The sequence below is a fragment of the Eurosta solidaginis genome, chromosome 2 (assembly GCF_040869045.1).
Source record: "Eurosta solidaginis isolate ZX-2024a chromosome 2, ASM4086904v1, whole genome shotgun sequence".
NCBI lineage: Eukaryota > Metazoa > Arthropoda > Insecta > Diptera > Tephritidae > Eurosta > Eurosta solidaginis.
The window spans coordinates 56,508,400-56,527,818 of NC_090320.1; the positions used below are offsets into that span (position 1 = coordinate 56,508,400).

The 19,419-nt window shown below is 37.1% G+C and overlaps 1 protein-coding gene and 1 long non-coding RNA gene across 3 annotated transcripts; one reads left to right on the plus strand and one right to left on the minus strand.

Annotated features, from left to right (window-relative positions):
- The first annotated feature begins 8,294 nt into the window (after nt 1-8,294).
- LOC137239762 (stAR-related lipid transfer protein 7, mitochondrial) lies at nt 8,295-10,528 on the plus strand. Its single transcript, XM_067765391.1, has one exon. The coding sequence runs from the start codon at nt 8,773-8,775 to the stop codon at nt 10,009-10,011; it is 1,239 nt and encodes a 412-aa protein (XP_067621492.1). The 5' UTR covers nt 8,295-8,772; the 3' UTR covers nt 10,012-10,528.
- Nucleotides 10,529-14,557: 4,029 nt separating this feature from the next.
- Nucleotides 14,558-16,073, minus strand: LOC137239765 (uncharacterized). Of its 2 annotated transcripts, none has more exons than XR_010949471.1 (3): nt 15,909-16,073; nt 14,855-15,010; nt 14,558-14,782 (listed from the first exon to the last, which is right to left on the minus strand). It is a non-coding gene; the product is annotated as an uncharacterized lncRNA (long non-coding RNA). The 2 variants fall into 2 exon arrangements; XR_010949472.1 differs by lacking the exon at nt 15,909-16,073 and adding an exon at nt 15,186-15,352.
- Nucleotides 16,074-19,419: the final 3,346 nt, after the last annotated feature.

A 19,419-nucleotide genomic window follows, 5' to 3' on the forward strand; every position in this document is an offset into this window, starting at 1 on the left:
GCTGAGTAACACGGCACTGCGCTGTGTTATTGTGTTAACACTCAGTAAAGCCGTGGTTACTCACGAACGTACGTAGAAAAACGTGTCAGCTGACACGACCTATCTTATGAGTGTGCAATGTAAACGAAAACTCACCGACGTGCAACGCCCGTACGTACGTAGCCCGGAACGTAGAAATCAAAACAATTTTGATTTTTTCCGTAAGAACGTGTCAGCTGATCGCTCTCTCACTAGACAGAGTTGCCTAGTAAACTTTTGTGCGCTAATTTTTGACCGTTTGCAGTCTTATACAAAAACACCTAGTTAAAGTTTGAAAAATTGTGAAAATAATTCGAAATAATTATGTAAAAGTGCAGATTAGAAATATGTAATCTATTTATATTTAATTAATATTAATTCCAGCCTTTTACAACATCAAAAATTAAATTGGAAAAAGTTGATGTTTCCATAAACATGCATGCAAAATGGTCAATGGCAACAGTGCTTATCTGTAAACAATACACACACAAATATGTTATGTACATGTACACAGACGCACACATTGATTCCTACGGGCCTGAGAGTTCGGTCAAACGTGCTTCGTACGACAAACGTCCATACGTACGGCACACGTTCGTGGGTAACTGCCGCATAATGTGCGGCACGCACACGCACACTTATCGATTAATTTATAACACAGTCCCTGCAAAAATTGTTGGATTACGTGTTCCATTTTCTTCATGTTGGTGTACTCTAACAATACTCCTTTGCAATGCGTTTGCGGACCACCATCAGCTGATCATTGCTCGTTTTTTAACGACCGTTATCACGACACGATGACGATCGAACAGAGTTGCCAAAAGTAAAATATTGCTCTGATAAAATGCGCACTGGTTTTATGTATACATACTATAGTATAGAGAAATATTAGTTTCTTTATTCACGCAAATGCTAAATAACATAAGAATATTCGTAGTAAAAAATATAAAAGTTGTATTGCCCCTCTTCATTTACTTTCATTTTAAATTAAATTCACTCCGATAATTCTTTCCGACACAATTCCTCTTTAGTACTTTGGCATATGATCCTCTGTGGGTGCTCCATGGAGTACAACAGTGAAAGTACTTTGGAAAGTACTCTATGGAATACTCACAAACAAAGCGAGAGTGGGATCACCTACTCCTCTCCTAGGACATCGCAATGTTAATTGGAGCACATTTTTTGTATGAATACAGATTATTTTTGGAACACTCCTATACTCCCAAAGGAGTATTCCTTATATTATTTATGGAGTACTGCGTTTTTTGAAGGGGTGGCACACTCGATGGCACAAAGCTGACTGTGCGATGCCGCTCAAACTTTTAAATCCTCATAACACAGTAACACGCTCTATAGCACAGGGAATGACAATCAGATCGTAAGTGCACATACATACATAGTCCATTCTGCTTGTGTGTTGATTGTATTGCTTTCCAATGACACTTCACTCAAAACATATCTATACACATGGTACAAATATTACAAGATAAAACCGGTGAGAGGATAATGACATTTAAAAAGATTTTACAATTCTCACTACGCTCTAATAATTTTTATTTTATTTTGATTTTAATTTTTGGCGAACATTTGCGCGAACTGTTCGTGCGTGTATGGCGAAATAGCTCATAATCGTAGTAATTTCTGAACGGAACAGACGTGCGCGGAAAGTAAAATGGACAATAAAAAATTTCTGAGTGAATTTATTGAAATGTATAAATCTTTGCCATCATTGTGGCAAGTAAAAAGCAAAGATTATTGTAATAGAATTAAAAATAATAATGATTATGCGACTTTAATTCTTTTTTTGCGATCTTCTCTTTTTTTTTACGCTTAATTGCCACAGCGAGCAATATTGCTGCAGCACAATTGTTGTCCGTATTCATCGCTGTCTGAAAGAGAACTAATGTTCGGGCAAAAGTTCGTATGGTGTATGGCCAAAGCTGCGAACAAGCTTGCGGAATGTTCGCGGAAATGTTCGTGTCGTGTATTTGGCGCTTAACCCAGTACTGTGCTTTGATATTGTGCCTACACTGATATCGACTTTCGATAATCAGTTATAACACAATTGTGTCAACACAATGGCCCATAATCATAGTCAAAATAAAATAGATTTTAAATTTAGTTTCAGCTTTTTTGACAGATAGCTCACAGAAAATATTGTCAAAAAGCTGCAACTAAATTTAAAATCTATTTTATTTTAACTATGATTATGCGCCAATGTGTTAACACTGCAAAGTGTGCCTGTGCTACTGGGTTAACACTCAAAAAATAGTGTCATTACCCACCACTAAAGACAACAAAATATAGAACTCAAAACCTATCGATGTTACTGTCGATTGTTTTATTTTTAGAAAAGTATCGATTTTGTACAGGGCGAAAATTTTCAAAAAACGCGAGTTAAGGAATACCCTTTAGGAGTATAGGAGTGCTCCAAAACTAACCTGTATTCATACAAAGAATGTGCTCCAATTAACATTGCGATGTCCTAGAAGAGGAGTAGGTGATCCCACTCTCGCTTTGTTCATGAGTATCCATAGAGTACATACGTGAGAGTACTTTCCAAAGTACTTTCACTGTAGTACTCCATTGAGCACCCACAGAGGATCATATGCCAAAGTACTAAAGAGGAATTGTATCGGAAAGAATTATCGGAGTGAATTTAATTTAAAATGAAAGTAAATGAAGAGGGGCAATACAACTTTTATATTTTTACTACGAATATTCTTATGTTATTTAGCATTTGCGTGAATAAAGAAACTAATATTTCTCTATACTATAGTATGTATACATAAAACCAGTGCGCATTTTATCAGAGTTGACATAGTAAAATTTTATTATCAGTTATTTGTATGCAATATTTTACTTTTGGCAACTCTGTTCGATCGTCATCGTGTCGTGATAACGGTCGTTAAAAAACGAGCAATGATCGGCTGATGGTGGTCCGCAAACGCATTGCAAAGGAGTATTGTTAAAGCCCCGACACATAAGCAGTTTTTCATACAGATGAGTTTAACACTAGCTTATGCATTATGAGTAGATTGCACGTATTTTTATGGAGAACGGTAGGATGAACGACACTGCTGCCATCTGATATTGAAAAGTAGCTATCTCCCAAATTTTGTTACAAGCAAATCATAAGATGAAGGATGTGACAGTTGTTTTGGTGAAGGGTGTCGACAGACTTTGCAAGTGAAGTTATTTTTCCCACTGGTTGGTAAATTTTCTAACATTTTTCGCAGGTAAAAACTGTAAATTAACAAATGAATACTACACAAAATATGTTAGGAAGTATCTTTGTTGTAAGGGGATAATGATTATACCAGTGCTTCGCGAAATTTTGTATATGAATGGGCAAGACGTAATAAACTTCAATTGCCACGTCTGAAGTTCCTTCATATTTACAAACGCAACATATTGGTTGATTGTGGCGATGTTATTGGAATGCATAAGCTTGTGTTAAACGCATCTATATGAAAAATGTCATTGTGGCACCGCCTTTAGAGTACTCCAACATAAAGAAAATGGAACACGTAATCCAGCAATTTTTGCAGGGAAGTTATTAGAAGTTAAGCAACCCTATTGTAAATATTGTAAAACTATCGACATGAAAAGAGAGGGCAACCTTGGAAATAAACATGTTGGTCGGCACTTCCGGTAAATCTAAAGACTAGAAAAGTCGTGTTTCACCTTAATCCTTAAACATCGTATAAAATATTTGAAATACCTAACCAATTTACAAACGTGTGTTTTATTAACTCAATTGCATCTCCGCTGAAATAAGGAAATATATTGGTAAATTTTTACACCTACCCTGCAAAAATTGTTGGATTACGTGTTCCATTTTCTTCATGTTGGAGTACTCTAACAATACTCCTTTGCAATGCGTTTGCGAACCACCATCAGCCGATCAGTGATCGTTTTTTAACGACCGTGATCACCACACGATGGCGATCGAACAGAGTTGCCAAAAGTAAAATATTGCATACAAATAACTGATAATAAAATTTCACTATGACTGATAAAATGCAACCGCGCACTGGTTTTATGTGTACATAGTATAGAGAAATATTAATTTCTTTATTAACGCAAATGCTAAATAACAAGAATATTCGTAGTATAAAATATAAAAGTTGTATTGCCCCTCTTCATTTACTTTCATTTAAAATTAAATTCACTCCGATAATTCTTTCCGACACAATTCCTCTTTAGTACTTTGGCATATGATCCTCTGTGGGTGCTCCATGGAGTACTACAGTGAAAGTACTTTGGAAAGTACTCTCACGTATGTACTCTATGGAATACTCATGAACAAAGAGAGAGTGGGATCACCTACTCCTCTCCTAGGACATCGCAATGTTAATTGGAGCACATTTTTTGTATGAATACAGATTAGTTTTGGAGCACTCCTATACTCCTAAAGACTATTTATGGAGTACTCGTGTTTTTTGAAGGGTAGTTTACATATAACGAGATTATCTTCATTTTCGTACTTAAATCCTAATAGTTAATTATTAAACTAGATTTCCCATATGCATTTGTCACCTTGATAATTGGTAATTATCAACAAATTTTAGAGATTTGAAGTTTTTTCATACAAAAACTTGCACCTCTAGAGTAATCTCTCCTTGCGTTCCAATGAAGCGCGATCTAGATATGGATAGAGATTTACAGTTGAATTCAGTAAGCCGTCTCTAGTCACTACTAGATACTATTCGGGGTGAAAATCACTTTTGAGACAATTTGGCATTCTGTAAGCTGTATCGCGTCTCCAGCCTCACAAAAGCAATCACTAATTTGTGAGCTGGGCCGGGGCAGATCACAAACGTGAAAATTTCAGAAAAGTATGAAAATTATTTGCGAAAAACGCTTTAAATATATTTTTTTATTCCTCAAATTAAAATAAGCATAGAAAAAATTAAAAAACAGAAAATACTTAAAAAAAACATTGAACTCTAAGTGGCGCCGCTGAGATTCGAACTTACACACTTTAGGATTTTGTATAAAAATTGTGATCGACGTCTTAGCAAACTCAGCCACAATACCACCCAATATTATGTTGACAAAATGCAATGCTATATTATTTGTTCAATGTATGAGTAAATTGTTATTTTGGTGAATTTTGTCGATATGGTGAATTGTTTTTGTGACTTTCGTTTACTGAATACCGAAATCATCTCAAGTCACAAAAATTGTCTCTAAAGAAAAATCTCAAATTTAGAGACTTGAGATGAGACTGAATTACAGAATCCAGCCGTTAACATGCAAATGTAAGAACAATGTGAACCATCCTTTCAAAAAATGCGAGTACTCCATAAATAGTGTAAGGAATACTCTTTTAGGAGTATAGGAGTGTTCCAAAACTAATCTGTATTCATACAAAAAATGTGCTCCAATTAACATTGCGATGTCCTAGGGGAGGAGTAGGTGATCACACCCTCGCTTTTTTTGTGAGTATTCCATAGAGTACATACGTGAGAGTACTTTCCAAAGTACTTTCACTGTAGTACTCCATGGAGCACCCACAGAGGATCATATGCCAAAGTACTAAAGAGGAATTGTGTCGGAAAGAATTATCGGAGTGAATTTAATTTAAAATGAAAGTAAATGAAGAGGCGCAATACAACCTTTATATTTTATACTACGAATATTCTTGTTATTTAGCATTTGCGTGAATAAAGAAACTAATATTTCTCTATACTATGTACACATAAAACCAGTGCGCGGTTGCATTTTATCAGAGTTGCCATAGTGAAATTTTATTATCAGTTATTTGTATGCAATATTTTACTTTTGGCAACTCTGTTCGATCGTCATCGTGTCGTGATCACGGTCGTTAAAAAACGAGCAATGATCGGCTGATGGTGGTCCGCAAACGCATTGCAAAGGAGTATTGTTAAAGTACTCCAACATGAAGAAAATGGAACACGTAATCCAACAATTTTTGCAGGGATATGATAACATTGTTGTTGCATTTGCATGTTAAGGCCCCTATTATGAGACAAATTCGATCTTCGACTGTGGTCGAAAGATTTGATCGAACGAATTTTCATTCGGTATTATGACGCGTTCGATGAAGGCAAGCGTTATTGTGAATTTCGATAAATTCAAAAGTTCACAATAGCACATTTCCAATACTCTGTCAAATAAAATAAATAAACAAAAGCAGAACTAGTTATTAAATGCAAATATTAAAAATAAAAGTATGTCTACAACTGAATTGTGGTCTGATGATTCGTCAGATGAAGAGGAAAGCTTACTGGAGCTAGCCAGAAGTAGAAGACGGATGAGATGCTTCAAATGCTTTGGAAATGAATTCCACCACGTAAGTGTAGCTTTCTAAATAAGTTGTTAAATTGTTGAAATTATAAGTTTTGTTTATAGATTTATTCAAAATTTCAGACTATCCAAAGAAGCGTTCACGGACTTGTTGTCCAGTACAGATGAACTGCTGCAGCAATGCACAAGAGCCAAGTCTATTCCTAATATTTTTTAATTTTGGCAACAGTTCTCCGATTTTGTGCTCAGGGATCCTACCAACTGAGCATTGGAAACGAAAATGCACTCGGACTTGCCCAGCCGTCTCTGTCTGTGGTACTATCAGAGGTGTTGAATGTCTTGCAAAATTTTATTTGTGAAAGAAGGATAAAATTGAATTACGAGGAGGCTCCTCATGGAACTTGGGGGTGGGGAGGGAGGGGATGGCCCGAAGGTTTAATGTGGCCACATAAATCGTTCCCGAATTGGTCGGGCTAGCACCTTAATAGTGCTGTGGTACCGGAGCGTACCGGATCTCTATCCGGCAAAGGACCATCACATCGATAATACTCCCCAAAGCCTTCGGGGAGCAACCTTATCGCTACAACAACAACAACGAGGAGGCGGGATTTTTCCCGACCAAGGACTGTCATTTCAGTCTGACCCCATTTAATTTGTTGCGTCCCTCCCACAAATTGTCATCCTGCCAGCAGCTCCTTGCAGCAGGACTGCTCCATACTCTCTTACTCCGGGAAGGCATCGAATCCAATCCGCGCCCATCTCCTGACCCCGGTCCTGAGAAATGGTTTTGCTGCATCTGCCGGAAAAGAATCTTTTTAGGACGGTCATACTCTGTTCAGTGTGTCTCGTGCAAGGGATGGTTGCATCGGACAGGTTGTTCTGGGCTTGATCCCAAAACCCGACGTCCACGTAACTTTTATAAATCTTTTGTGGCTCCCAAGTACCCGCTGCTGCTCGCGCCCCACGGCGCCAACAACTCAAACAGCTGATACCACTCATAACTACTACCTTCGTAGTAGAGTTGGTAGCAATGCTGAGCATCAGCCCCTGCCCACGTCTTCTCCCCCCTCTTTTCCGGCAGCAATCGTGCAGGTCAGGGAAACAGACTCTTAGTCCCTACCTCCGTTTGCACAGTCTGCCAGCACAGAATATATAGGTTTGCGACATCCGCCCAATGCACCTCCTGCCTTGGGTTGTGCCACTTTCCTAGATGTTCTGGTCTCCGCGACGGCTACCCCCCGACGGGTGTCATCGCGCCATGTTGCCAGGTCGCAAACCCAAATCATCCGGGTACCCCAATGCTTGCCCAAGGACGCCCAGTCCCAGGGCCACAACAGCAATTGCGTCCTGGTCTTCCACAACCCAGGCGTAGTCACCCGTCACTTACCCCCAGAGTGGCGGCGTCTCCCCTTATGCACTTCAGAATTCTGCAGTTAAATGTGTGCAGTTAATGTGTGTCTTTGTTTCACCCTGTGCACTAATTCTATGTACTCTATGTGTGTCCACAATTCATCGCAACTGAGTCAGCTATATGTTATACCCTATGGCCATCAGAGGGTTGTGTCTCCGCTTTTCGGTACACCCTGTGCTGTAGCTGTAGCTATTTAACCATTGCCGCTAGATGGGTCTCCTAAGCATTATCTAAGCGAGGATAACCGTTTTTTTCACGCGCAAACGTAAACGTATACACGTGTGAAAAAAAACACGGCTAATCCTGATATATGTAAACTAGCTCCAAGTGCAATTCCCTTTTTTATTGAGCACCTTACTTTCATCTAATCATCGCGCAACGATACAAGGTGGCAGCATGGGACAGCTGATTTTAAGCTTTTTTTTATTTGATTTGAACCATCAAAATACGGCGTAGTACGATTTTGACATTTGTCCATCGAATTTACAAAAACAAAGTACATGAAATTTTTATTTATGTTTGTAGGTATGTCACCATGCTGCCACCTTGTATCGTTCCGCTATGCATCTAATAGAACTTTCATAAACAGCTGATTTTTCAATTTCGCGTGCTTTTTTTAATGTGTGTTTCTATTTAACATTACATTTTTTTAACTGGACGTAAATATGCAAAGCAATAACCGCATGCAAGAATTGTATATTTAGAAATGTTTTGGTAAATTTTGTGTAAGCCTGTATGGTGCAGTACATTAAGTTTGTTTTCAAAATATTTCATTTGACGACTGGCATTTATGGTATAGCTGAAATGACGTCGTGCAATACATTAACGGAAAGGGGTAAATTTATGAAAAATTCGAAAAAAATCCATTAAATTTGTTGCTGCCTTGTTATGCAAGCGACCCGTTGCCTCCAAAATTATACATAGCTCACCGGCGAGGGCGAGAAAGTGCATGGAGTAGCATTAAATTGAAAAATACCAAGAAACAAAAGGAATAAAACCCATTTGAGTCCTTACATGCTGGCAGCAAACGTGAACAAAATTACAGGTTGACGAAAAAAAACATAAAAATGTTTAGGCGTATTTTATTAAACATTAAGCTAAGGTCAAATGTGACTCTACGCTCTTGGTCATACCAATTTGAATCGATAGTAGCACAACGTTCACGTAGAATACAACAATTATTAACCTTTTATCACCGTGTTTACGGTTCAAATGGGTTGCAACGATTACTACGCTCATATCATAAACAATTTGAACCACCAATAAGAGGTATTATGTTAAGTGCAGTAGGAGCTGTTGGATTGAACATAACTGCGGTTGTGGAAGCAGCCGGTTTTAATTGGGAAAAGGAACGTTTAAGTCTTAGGAATTTTGATCTGTGCCGACGTGACATCGAATTTATCGATCACCTAGCAAATAATCAGCTCTGTCCGTTGTGCAAAGAAAAGAATATGAAATATTGTTATTGCTCAGTGGGCAATAGAAAGTGTCGTTCGCCTGATGATGAACAAGAAAGTATACGCAATTGCAGGCGGCCATTCGATTTACCCACAGATGTAGCGCCTAAGGGTTGTAAATTAATTGAAGCTGCCGATGAAAATTTATGGGAACCATACTTCAGTAGAGATCAATTTTTAATTTGGCGTCGTGAGGAACGCACATCTATGTATTCGTATAAAGTGTATGCACGCTTTGATGATATCTCAGCAGAAGATTTACTACGCGTACAAACCGATTTAGAATATCGTCGTATATGGGATGAATCAGCTATTAAGCTAGAGCTGATTGAAGAAGATCCACGACCTAATTCGAACTCTCATCTCATTTATTGGGAAATGCAATGGCCAAGGCTTTTCTATAATCGTGATTATGTTTATTGTCGTCGTTATGTGACTGATGAGAAACGTAATGTAATGATGGTTTGTAGTCGTGGAACCAAACACCCCAAATATCCAATGTACTCGAATAAAGTGAGAGTTAACGATTATTGGAGTTTGATGGTGATTAAACCTTATGAGACATTTGGGGAACCGGGGGTACACTATATACTAACATATTACGATGATCCAGGTTTGCCAATACCACAAAATATTAAATCATGGGTAACACAAAAACAAATGCCTGAATTTTTACAAAAAATGTATCTAGCAACAAAACAGTACTCATTTAAAAGAGTACTTGAAATGCAACATATTTTCACTTTATCCAATTTTCAACTTCAAAATCATGATTATATGGCGAATGAGTCACGGACGAGTTGGCTCAAAAGATTGCTACGTACACGTGAGCCAGGAAGCAGTAAATAAGCCAAACATCAATACAGTGATTTATCAATAGCACTAGCTTGCATTTTTTTTCCCCCAAAATGAAATGTGAAATGAAACACTGTACTATGTACAAAAGCGTGGGGGAGAAGCTGCATAGAAAATAAAAATCGAAACAATTGTTAATCATCTAATTATAGTTGTATAATGTATATTAAAGTATTTTCATTAATTTCATGAATCAAATTTGACAACCGCATAAAGGTGCAATTTATGAAATTTGCAATTTTATTTTTTCGAACTAAGATGTGAGAATATGCTACAGCATTTTAAATGGAGTTATTCAAAAAATTGATTTAATAAATGCATTTCAATTGTAATAATATGTTAAAATTTACTTTTAAGTTTTTTAATTTTGATCATGATTCGTACAAAATTTCATTTGTAATGAAAATTCTAATAATTGCCAATGTAATCGAAGTTGTTACTTGTTTTATTTGGAAATATCTACAGCAAAAAATAAATAAACCGGCACGGGAAACTGAAGTATGCAACTGAATTCGTAGCTTTTCCAATTTGTTTAATAAAAAAAATCATGATTTTTTACGATTATTGAAAAAAGGTATTTTTAACGATGGCGCCGTTAGGTGGGCGGTAAGGTCTTTCGAGAGCTACAAATCTGTATGGCATCTATCCAGCCTTTTTGCGGTAGGGAGACGAATTGATCCCGCACCTATCCAGGATTCTGAGGGATGGACTCGTCCTGGCGTATATCCTGACGATGTGAAGAGCGAAATTGGTATTTATACCTAGGTGGCTAAAAATTGCCCCGAAAGTAATGGAGACGATCATACCCCACGCCCCCCAGCGGGTTAGGGGGTGAGAATATACCCGCGGTAGGTATGCCTGTCGTAAGAGGCGACTAAAATACCAGATTCAAGGGGCTGTGTAGCGCAACCTTTTCAGGTTGCCAGCGCAATATATAGCTTCTCCAAACCCAATTGTCAACCTCACCTATCCGCGGCGAATCCTGTTTCACTAACAGACGAGGGTCTGGCGACCCCAAGCTCCGCATGGAACTTGGGGGTGGGGAGAGAGGTATGGCCTGAAGGTTTAATGTGGCCATATAAATCGTTCCCGAGATGGTCGGGCTAGCACCTTAATAGTGCTGTGTTACCGGAGCGTACCGGATCTGTATCCGGCAAAGGACCATCACAACGATAACACTCCCCAAATCCTTCGGGGAGAAACCTTATCGCTACAACAACAACATCATACCCCACGAGATTAAATCAAAGACTCTCGACAGAATACAATTCTATCCAGGTCCGCATGCATATAGGACAGGCAGGTTGTTGTTGTTGTAGCAATGCTCGCCCCACCTAATAGCCGCGACCGATCACAAATTGTCATCAATATCCTCTAACGGGAGTCCAAGGAAACTTGCCGTTTCAACAGGGGTGGACCATAAGGAAATGGGTGTTAGAGGCGTTGGTTCCACATTACAATTGAAGAGATGGTTGGTGTCATGTGGGAACACATTGCAAGCGGGGCATACATTTGGTATGTCGGGGTTGATTCTGGATAGGTAAGAGTTTAACCTGTTACAGTATCCAGAACGAAGTTGAGCAAGAGTGACACGCGTTTCCCTGGGGAGTATGCGTTCCTCTTCCGCGAGTTTTGGATAATTTTCGTTAAGTACTGGACTCACCGGGCAGTTCCCGGCATAAAGGTCCGACGCCTGTTTATGGAGTTCACCAAGGACCTGCCTGTGTTTTTTCACTTCATACGGCTGGGTTCTCAGGTGCCGTATTTCCTCAAAATGCTTACGGAGATGACTCCTTAAGCCCCTAGGCGGTGCTGGTTCATCAATCAGATGTCTGTGTTGGGATGCCCAGGTTTCTGGGTATTCAACAGGAACTATTTGGTCAGCATCTCATTTCTCTCCCTGATGAGGGGTATTCTCGCCTCATTATGCAGATGGTGTTCTGGGGACATAAGAAGACAGCCCGTGGCGATTCTGAGAGCAGTATTTTGGCAGGCCTGTAGTTTCTTCCAGTGGGTGATTTTTAGGCTTAGCGACCATATGGGTGACGCGTAGCACGTAATCGTCTGGCTAATTGCTTTGTATGTAGTCATGAGCGTTTCTTTTTCCCCAAGTACTGCCAGCGAGGGATTTGAGGATTTTGTTACGGCTCTGAATTATCGGAACAATTGCGGCTGCGTGCTCATCAAAATGTAGATCCTGATCAAACGTAACGCCCAAGATTTTGGGGTGTAGGACAGTCGGTAGCGTAGTGCCATCGACGTGGATGTTCAAAATGGTCGACATTTGGGACGTCCATGTTGTAAATAAGGTCGCGGAAGATTTAGTCGGGGATAATGCCAGGTTTCGCGAGGGTATTCAACAGGAACTGTTTGGTTAGCATTTCATTTCTCTCCCTCTGATGGGGAGTATTCTCGCCTCATTATGTAGATGGTGTTCTGGGGACATAAGAAGACAACCCGTGGCCGTTCTGAGGGCAGTATTTTGGCAGGCCTGTCGTTTCTTCCAGTGAGTAGTCTTTAGGCTTGGCGACCATATCGGGGATGAGCGTTTCTTTATGTTCTTCCTAAGTACTGCCAGCAAGAGATTTGAGGATTTTATTACGCCTCTGGATTTTCGGTACAATTGCGGCTGCATGCTCACCAAAATATAGATCCTGATCGAACGTGGATGTCCAATATGGCGACATGTATAATAGAGTTAAATTACTAACCAAAAAGTTATGGGTAACATTTATAACAAAACTTCAACAAACATAAAATACATTTATGAATTTTTTGTATTTGTATATCAAAGAGTATTTTGCCTAAGTGTGCAAATCTCGTTAAAGATTGCCCCTTTTTGTTCGTCTTTCGTATTGAAAGTTTTGTGTCCGTACCAGAGCGTTAAGCAACATTTTTTAGAAAACGGAACGAACATTTTTTTATAAGAAATAGATTAAATAATTTTTTTATTAAAAATTTGTTTCCTTGCGAAGCAATTTACACTTCGTTTGCAAAGCATCCGTTAATACGACAATAGACACAGTAGTTGAATAAAATATATTTTTAATTAAACAATTCCAATCTAATTTGTATAGTTTAATTATACAAAACTAGCAGGCCCCGCACACGTTGTTCTGCCCTAAACTTGGTCTATCTGCATACATTTTAATAAGCTTTTTCCGTCTAACTCTGCCCTCGCCCCCCTACACGTTTTCCTAATCTTTGCATTCACTCCTCCCGCCGTATTTTTCGCTTCATCTATCTTCGTCTCATTCTATCTCTTTCTCAGTCTCCTTCTCTCTTTTCTCTTCTCTCAATTTTTTCTCATTCTTCATATCTTATTGCCAGTCCCAGAGGGTGGTATGTATTTTGTTCGAGTCCCACTCCGAGTCTCAGTCTCAGTCCCAGTCCTAGTCCTAATCCCATTCCCAGTCCGTCTCTGGTCTACTTCCCGGAAAAAAGCATCGTAAATACTAATATAGGCAAATTTATATACCAAATTTCAGGAAAATCGAATAGGACGTATGTAAATAGGTATGTGGGAATTATTAATTCATGTCTTTATTTCGGCTTGGCATCCATATTTATCAGTTTTGCCAGGTTGATGCGACTAAATCGAATATCACAATGAAAATTAATTTAAAGCTATCAGCAACATCTTTCATTTGATATCCATAATACACACACATTCTAGGGGTATCCGGGTCCATGTTTTGCCTATATCCCGAGACCCTAGTCACCCAGCGGTATAAAACTTACTCTGTACTAAAGCACACATCAATAGCTTCAAATCCATAATGTAAAAACACATCCTAGTGTTACCCTGATCCACGTTTTGGCCTATATCTTGAGATCCTAGTCACCCAGCGGTGTAAAACTTGCTCTGCACTAAAGCACACATCAACAGCTTCAATTTGATACCCATAATGTAAAAACATATTCTAGGTGTATCCGGGTCCATGCTTTGGCCTATATCTCGAGACCCTAGTCACCCAGTGGTGTAAAACTTACTCTGTACATACAGCAACAGCTTCAATTTGATACACATAATGTAAAGACACATTATAGGTGTATCCGGGTCCATGTTTTGGCCTATATCTCGAGGCCCTAGTTACCCAGCGGCATAAAACTTACGTTGTACTAAAACACACATCAACAGCTTCAATTTGATATCCATAATATAAAAACACATCCTAGTGTTACCCTGATCCAGTAGTCACCAATAGGTATGAAAACTACCCTGTACTAAAGCACTCATCAACAGCTTCAATTTGATACCCATAATGTAAAAACACTATCTAGGCGTTCACGGGCCACCCTTTTGGCCTAATCTCGAGACACTAGTCACCCAGGGGTATGAAAATTACCCTCTACTAAAGCACTCAACAGCTTTCATTTGTTATCCATATTCTATAAACACATTCTAGGGGTACCCGGGTCCACGTTTTGGCCTATATCTCGAGACCCTGTGCGTCGATCCTGAATTTTCTTTTTTATAAACCTCACGGAGCGCGAGACCTTTCCAACGAATTCAAAGCCGTTGAAATCGGTTCGTGCGTTCTGGAGTTATAGCGTCAGGAAGGAAAACCCGACTTATTTTTATATTATAGAAGATGTGCTTAAAACTACACACATGTAAAAAATAGCATTATTAAAAAACTGAATAATACGTAGAGCGCCTTTATTTCTTTTTTCTGTTTTGTGTGCATTTGGGACAAAACCACTTTCCTTTCGGTTTTGTAGTGAGGCCAACGCAAGCAAAGTGGAACCACTCGATCGGGCACTGAAAAAAGTAAAAAAATATAAACATTTAATTGTAAATTACGGCAATGAACTTATAAAAGTACGTCCTTACATCTGGATTATCACAGCCAATCATTTCGCCATAGGAAACTTGACACAAGCAATAAGTGGGCTCATTTGGATCCACTGGCATATCAAGCACATCACTTGGATGCGTTGCAGCGGTTAAGCTTGATTCCTTTTCAGAATCCTCCATATCGGTATTTTTCTTAAAAAAAAAATTAGAAAGGTTATTGCTTATGTAAAGTTTAATATATGTAAGTATGTATGTACACTTTGCAAACTGGCATATATAATCACAATTTCAATATAGATGCAATTACTACATACATATATCACATATTAAATTATAAAGATATTGAATGCACAAAAAAGGTATTTACAAAAATGATATACGACGCAAATATGAAGGGTGAATCAGAAAGATTAAAAAATAATCGATTAAATCGAAAGAGCCAGTAGTTTATTTTTTTAGTAACAGCAAGGATCTTAAATAAAAAAAACAGCAAAAATCACGCAAAAACAATTGAACAGATGATCCATATATAAACATAAACGAAATCAACGGACGGGCGATAGTATGCCTTATTTAAAAATTTGTTTCATCAAGTAAACGCTTCAGAAAACCGAAGAGCGCCGCGATGAAGATTTATTTGATTTTTATACATATATGCCTCAGCATCAAATTGTAGAATGTTCATAGGTAGAGTTATGAAACTGTGTTTTTTGTCTGTTAGCTACATTTGTAGGCAATTTTTGAATTCATATTTTGAAAAGACGTTCTTCCACCAAATACATATACGACTGCTTGTTTTCGAACGAATTTTGAAATATAAAGTTCTGGTTACATTGACATGGTTCTTGAACAGTTTGCTGTTAAAAGCCGTTTTTCATCCAGCAAACGAAATACCATTAAATTGGCACAAACGAAGCGGCATTTAAGATTTCCATGAGAAAATTCAATTGGATTAAATTGAAAGTCAAAATCGTAGTGAGAGATAAGAAGCTCGGAGCTGAAAATATAGGAAACTAGATTCGTACATAAAATGGCAACAAGCACATACACATCGCTAAACACCTACGTGTCGTAATTTCGATCTACTAACCAACAAGTAAATGTGTCCAGTATATTATGGCGCGGTATACTCCTAGGAGATTAAGGCAAAGCGTCTCCTTCAATTTGTGGTGTTCTGATTTTTGAGTTTTTCTCTACAAATGTCATCATAAGTGACAAAATGTAGAGTTGTGCTTTTTCGTTTATTTCAGAGATTCGAATCTTTCGTTCTTTTTCTGATGAACGAACAAGTTGTTCTTTTTGTTCATCTGTTCTTTTTTTTGATGCAAATATGATGACTGCTGCTCGCACCCGCGAAAAAACCCAAGAAGTATAGATGGGTGTGTGTATGCAGCAATGCTTTGTGTAGGTATATTTAAATGAGTAATGAATAAATAAGTTAATATATATATGATTAATTAACTTCAAAAAAAGTTACAAATTTCGGAAGATCCAGGAAATTGAAAGAGTATAGACACAAATTGTAAATATGAACTTTTCAAGTTTAATAAATATAATAATTAGTTTCTTACAAAGCATGTTTTCCATAAATAGTCCATACATATATTGTTGTAGCAGTGCCACACACAAAGATGACCACACATATCTTTAGTGTAAGTGGCATCATCGACATCCGTGCTCACTGTGAATTTCTGCGTATGTATGTACGAATTTACAATGTTCGCGAACGAGAACAGAGAAAGAATAACATTAGATAAAACGAACTAAAAGAACCGAAATCGAAGATCTAGTTCACTTGTTCAGTTGAGAGACCCGGTCAATTGAACAAGTTCAGAACGAAACGACCCAACTCAAACAAAATGTCATCATAAGTGAGAGGATGCAATAATTGCAGCTCAGTAAAATAAATATTATTTCACGTGAACAAAAGTCGTTAAAGCTTCGAAAAATACATAAAACTAAATTAATAAAGTGACTTGGTCGGCAAAGTTAATTGTGCTTGAAATTTGTTAATTTGCAAACTTAATAAATAATATAAAAATTTTGATAAAGCTAAAACTGCGAAAGACTACAAAAGAGATTTAAGAATGGCGCCAAACACAAGAATAAATAAGAAACATAATAACAAAGAAAGGCTTTTAACCTCAAGCGATTCAAGTGACAACGAAACCAATTCTGCCAACCTTTCGTCAATTATTGATAAATTAAACAAAGAATTTAAAGTGCAAGACAGTGACACTAAAGAAGGAAATTGATAGACTAACAGAAGAAAATAGACAAATAAAGAAGGAATTGAAAGAGCTTAAAGTAAGCGGTGAAAATGCAAAACTCAAAATGAAAACATTAGAGAGAAATGTGATAGAAATAAAGCAAGAAAGAAATAAAAACAACCTAATAATAACAAATCTACCTCAAATAAAAGACGTCGACTTAAAAACTGTTGTTTTAAAAATTGCTGCTCAAGTCAATGCAAAAATTCACGATGATAACATCCTAGATGTTTATCAAAGTGAAAACAAGAAATTTAAAACATACCCTTTGATAGTGAAAATGAGCAGTAGCGACTTTAAAATGAAATGCTTCGAGTATAGAAAAAAAGGTGGGCATATAGACGTAAGCAAAATAATATCAAATGCAGATATGAAGGGAAAGAACGTCAACTTTCATCAGTTGATGGAAAAAGAGCTCAGCGATCTTATGAAAAAGGTGAAAGACGAAGCAAACAAAAAAAAAAAAATACAAATATGTTTGGGTCAAAGATGCGAAAATCTTTGTAAGAAAAGCCAACGACACTGCTGCTATCCAAATAAAGGAATTAGAAGATATGAAAAAACTAGTGTAGTAAATCCCGATATCCCGAAAATCCCGTAATATACATATTTAAGTTTATAATCTAAAAATTCATGGACTTTGTTAATGAAGTGAATAATACAGCATTTAAAATAGATGTAAAATACGAAATAAACAAATTAAATTTTATCAATAACAATATTAATATTTTGTATCTAAATATACAGAGTATTAGAAATAAATTACATGACCTTGATATGCTCATTCATCAACACGCAATCGAGGGCAAAAGTATTCATGTAATTGCTGTGAGTGAAATTTGGATATACGAAAACGAAAATAAGTATTTCAACTTGAAAGATTATAATGCTTATTTTGCAAATCGTATATCAAATAGAGCAGGTGGATGCGCGATTTTTGTACATAGAACCGTTCCATCTTCTCTAGTATCTGAATTAGAATATGAAGGAAGTAGCTTTTTGACCATAAAGTTAATTAAAGCAAATATGCACATCTCGTGTGTCTATAGATTCTGCACGTGCGATATTAGTTCTTTCGTGGAAAAATTCGAAAACGATATTTTGAGATGGAAGAGATCTATCGTAGTTGGAGATTTTATTATGAATTTATTAGCGTCAAATAGAGAATTCAGTAACTATGTAAGTGCGGTATTAAATAAAGGGTTTCTCTTTTTAAATAGTCTGAATAAAGAGATGTATACAAGAAAATGCAACGGCTCTAAAACCATCATTGATCATGCCCTAACTGATTTAGTTGATTACAGATATACTTTGTCCTTAGATGATAATGTGATATCTGATCATAGACTCCTAGCGTTGACTGTAAATAACAATATAAAAAACATTGAAAATCAGGAAACCGAAATAAAAGTTTTTGATTACTACCTCTTTGAACAAAATAAACATATAAATAATATAATAACCCAATCTACCTTTTCGGGATTTCATAAACAGCTATGTAGTAGTATTAAAAAATGCACAAAAAATATTAAAAAAACAAATAAAGTTGTTAAGAAGCCGTGGATGAATAACGAAATATTATCTCTAATCAAAGAGAGAAACAAATTTTACAAATTAAAGAGGAAATACATCAATAACTTGTATTTCGAAAACCAATTTAGGATTTTCAAGACCCAAACGCGCAACAAAATGAACAATGCACGAAAAGAGTTCTATGGAAGGCAAATAGAAGAAAATATTGTATCTAGCACTAAAACGTGGAAGATCTTAAATTAGCTTGTTTATGGACAGAATAATACCTCGTTCTCAGATATCACGCAGATAGAATATAATGAAACCAATATTACAGACCCTTCAGAGATAGCTGATGCTTTTAATAATTACTTTTTAAACATTATAAATACGCCAGACAGTTTTGAGTACTCTCCTGAACCGGTAAATGGAATAATACTCCTTTTATATTATCTCAGTGTCATACCGAAGAAGTACGTTTAGCAATTGGTAGTCTTAACCCAAAGTCGGCCAACGGACCTGACGGAATCTCTGCGCTACTGGTACAGAAATATAAAGACGAACTGTCTGGTCCATTAGCAAAATTTATTAATGAATGTTTTATAAGTGGATACTGATCCAGAGGAGTTAAAAATTGGATCAGTAGTTCCAATTCACAAAAGTGGAAGCAAGGAAGTCTGTTCAAATTATAGACCTATAACGAAGTTAAGTACAATTGACAAAGTATTTGAAAGTATTTTATTAAACAGATTGAAAGAATTCATTAAAAGTAATGACATAATTAGCGATAATCAGTTTGGATTTACAGAAAACTCAAGT